This window comes from Triticum dicoccoides, chromosome 3B, assembly GCF_002162155.2.
Source record: "Triticum dicoccoides isolate Atlit2015 ecotype Zavitan chromosome 3B, WEW_v2.0, whole genome shotgun sequence".
Classification (NCBI taxonomy): Eukaryota; Viridiplantae; Streptophyta; class Magnoliopsida; order Poales; family Poaceae; genus Triticum; species Triticum dicoccoides.
This window is the reverse complement of record NC_041385.1, coordinates 440,004,551-440,008,054: the sequence shown is the minus strand read 5'-3', so window position 1 is coordinate 440,008,054 and position 3,504 is coordinate 440,004,551. Positions and strand designations below refer to the sequence as shown.

Below are 3,504 nucleotides of genomic sequence, written 5' to 3'. Positions count from 1 at the left end.
CACAGTGTTAGATACGATTATATCATGAAAACGTAAAGAAATTATACTCTACCATGCTGCATCACTTTTGTTGGATCACTCAAACTAGTCCAAAGAAAAAATTTAGGTAGCTTGTTAAATACCTCAGTCATTCTTCTGTGCAGAAGGAAGTAGCATCAAATCATTGAACTGAGGTTGACCATAAGGATATCCTGTTGAACGACCTGTCTCACAAGAGCATGTCTAAGCCCAGCAGTTTCAGTATACAGATACAGGTGACAACATCCAATCCAAAGAAATCAATCTTTTGCAGTTTCGGTGAAACTGGAGAAGCAGCTCTTTTAGGACTTGCAGGGCATTGGAATGAAAGTGTACATACTAAATGCAGATTATCAGACAAGCCCAAGAAAAAGGCATGCACACATGGGTCTGCCAAAGCATGAAGCGGTCGATTTCACAACAGTGGAGAGATATGCACAATAGTGTGTTTAGTGGCCCATTTTGATCTTCTCCCGGATAAAATGAAATAAACAAGCACAACTAAATGTTCGATCGCTCTGTGAGGGGCTATGGTTACACTCATGTGAAAGCAATATGCAGCACAGTATGATGCCATAACTCATAAGATGATATCATGAGTTCTTCTCTAACTATTCAACAAAAAATGCTATGTTCAAGTGGATCCATGGTACATTGTATGAATACTGCAAATAAAAGGCCACGGAGTCATGTTGATCCTGAATATATAGCAGCACTATGTGGCAATCTTCCATATCCAAGAATTGTTTCATCCTAAGTGACCAGACTTATTGCAAAATTTCCACGCATCCCTAAAATTGAATCCATCACCTCACTATTATGCGAAAATAAACTTTATGACTTGTATCAGCTTCTGAGTTCACATAGATCCATTTATCAAAGAAATGTACTTTAAGTGAAAGATCCAATCGATGAATCCATGTGAGCCAAACTGCCCAATAAGGGCAATAGGAAAGAGAATGGTGTAGATCACCAGAAATCCCCACAAGAGCACAACCCATCTTCAAACCGGTGGAATCGACGGTTATCCCTGAGAACCACAACTCTTCCTGTACACTTACTGAGATACTTAACTGCATTGTGACAATCATCACACACTCTTAAGTTCTTCATAACTCGGATTGGCACACCTTCCGGAACAATCAAGAGCCCTAACCCTATTGCTAGCCTTTCGCTGTGATACCCCAGTGATGCGCACTTCTCATTTCTGTCCACATCCTTAACTACTGCACTAGTGTCTGCCACATAACCAGCTGCCGCCATTTTCTTACCAACTTTCTCCAGCACATTATAAATTTCGTTGCTTCTTGGATGTCTCCTGCAGTTTGAAACAAAGGTATGCACCTCTCCTGCAGCCTCAAGCCAGCTAAGACCAGTCTCTTTCCGTATACCTGCATCACGCATTGCCTTCCTTGCAAGTGCTGCATCGACATGCCTTCCCGCAGCTGCATACGTGCTTGACAAGAGCATGTGTGCACCAGAGCTGCGAGACCCTGTCTCAAACAGTCTCTTTGCAGCAATTGCCGCAGTGTCTACATCCTTGAACATGCGACATGCCATTAGGAGTGCACCCCAAACAGAGTCAGGTGGTTCCATGGGCATTGACTCAATAAGGTCCAGTGCTTCAGTTATACGTCCTACACGACCAAGTAGGTCAACCATTGCAGCATAATGTTCAACCTGCGGTTCAATTCTATATTCTTTCATGAGGGAAAAATATCGCTTCCCCTCATCGACAAGACCAGCGTGGCTACATGCTGTGAGTAAACACAGGAAGGTAATGAAGTTAGGACGGAACCCGGCATTCTGCATCTTTGTGAAACGTTCAAATGCTGTGGAAGTATGGCCATGCTGTGCAGATGCAATGAGCACTGCGTTCCAAATCCCAAGGTTTCTCTCAGGTGCTGCACTAAACACCCGGTAAGCACAATCCACAAGGCCACACTTGGAGTACAGAGAAACAAGCGAGCTGCCCACAAACGGCGATGCATCAAGTGCTGTCTTTATAGACCGGGCATGCACCTGAGCCCCAAGCTCAAAGAGTGTGGCTGCAGCACACACACGAACAATGCACGAAACTGTGAAGTCATTGACCTGCACAGCCTCCTCCAGTGCCGAGCGGAAGATGCAGAGCGCTGCAGGATGCATCCCAGCATCCGCGTAGCCACCAATGAGGGCAGACCACGAGACAACATTCCGCTCCGGCATTTCGTCGAACACCCGGCGGGCGTCCGCAAGGTTCCCGCACTTGGCATACATGTCAAGAACCGCCGAGCCCACGAACACGTCGCCCGCGAACGGCGTCTTGGAGGCAAGGCCATGGAGGGCATGCGGGGCAAGCGGAGGGCGCGAGGAGTCCGCGGCAGCTGCGACGGCCTTGGCAGCGGGGGGGATGGAGCGGTCGGTGGCGGGGACCCCGGCCGCGAGCATGCGGCGGAAGGCGTCAAAGGCTGCGGCGGGGAGGCCGTTCTGGGCGAAGGAGGATATGAGGGAGGACCATGCGGCGGGGGAGGGGGCAGCGGGGAGATCGAGGAAGGCGCGGAGGGAAAGTTCGGGGAGCGAGCAGCGGGCGTAGAAGGTGAGGAGGTGGTGGGCGAGCAGCGCATGCGAGGAGGCGACGGCGGGGAGATGGCCGCCCTTGAGAAGATGGCCATGGAGCTGCTGGCCCTTGGGGAGCGCGCGGGCGGCTGAGAGCGCAACTAGGAGGTCGGCCAGCGTGCGCGCGCAGGCGGGAGCCGCGGCGAGCGGCGGCAACGGCGGGGTCATATGGCTCCAGTTCGACTTGACTGCCGCTTGAACTTTTTGTGTAGACTGCGTGGACGGAAAGGGTAGTGCTGGCATGATGCCGGCATGATATTGTTACTCTCTTTTTTACGAGGGACGGCATTGCCATTGTTTAAAAAAAATGTAAGATGTTTTATGTCACTATTTATTTAGAGGGTGAGTCATGATGCTTTACTAAGCCAAATTGCCACTTGATAAAGAAATCAAAGTCAAAATCAAATTTAATTTGCAAGTCAAATTATTAGTTCTTCAAAAGGTAAAACAAAAACGTTTCGTTGGGTGGAAAATATTCACTAAGAAACTAACATGTAGTAACCAACATCAAATGGATTTTAAAACCGAACCTAAGAATATTTAAGATGGACCTCCAGCACTTAGTTGAGACATTTAAATACAAACCAAAAATTGACTGTTTGCAAATGCCCTCAAACTTTTTGTGCAGCCCCAAAATATAGTGCTTGATTTATGTGCAAATTTCACGATCAACAAAATTCATTTGATAGCTGAAACTAAATAAAAATAGGAGCTAATAAATAGAAACATGAAATAAAAGGAAATAGCAAAACCTCACTATTGAAGTTTGGTATGATGCTTTGCTTAATCATCAAGTACAGCCGGAGGGAGGGTACATATAGGGTTGCCTAGCGCAACAATACAGGAGGCGTGGAGCCAATCGTGTCCTCGATTGTGGGCAGGTGGGGG

At 47.6% G+C, this 3,504-nt stretch overlaps 2 protein-coding genes across 2 annotated transcripts in view; both read right to left on the bottom strand.

Moving 5' to 3' along the window:
• The window catches only part of LOC119276408 (phospholipase A1-II 1), a 4,722-nt gene extending 3,774 nt beyond the window's left edge, over positions 1 to 948 (bottom strand). Inside the window, exon 1 of the mRNA XM_037557459.1 lies at positions 123 to 948. The gene's annotated coding sequence lies outside the window, so the exon portion shown is untranslated. The remainder of the gene's footprint in view (positions 1 to 122) is intronic.
• On the bottom strand, positions 941 to 2,792 carry LOC119276406 (putative pentatricopeptide repeat-containing protein At5g52630). The gene has a single exon (XM_037557458.1). It carries the CDS (start codon positions 2,782 to 2,784, stop codon positions 988 to 990), a length of 1,797 nt encoding a protein of 598 aa, XP_037413355.1. The 5' UTR covers positions 2,785 to 2,792; the 3' UTR covers positions 941 to 987.
• Between the last annotated feature and the right edge of the window lie 712 nt (positions 2,793 to 3,504).

Excerpts from the sequence above, each read along its gene's own strand:
- LOC119276406 (XM_037557458.1), bottom strand. The coding sequence starts at position 2,784 with ATGACCCCGCCGTTGCCGCCGCTCGCCGCGGCTCCCGCCTGCGCGCGC.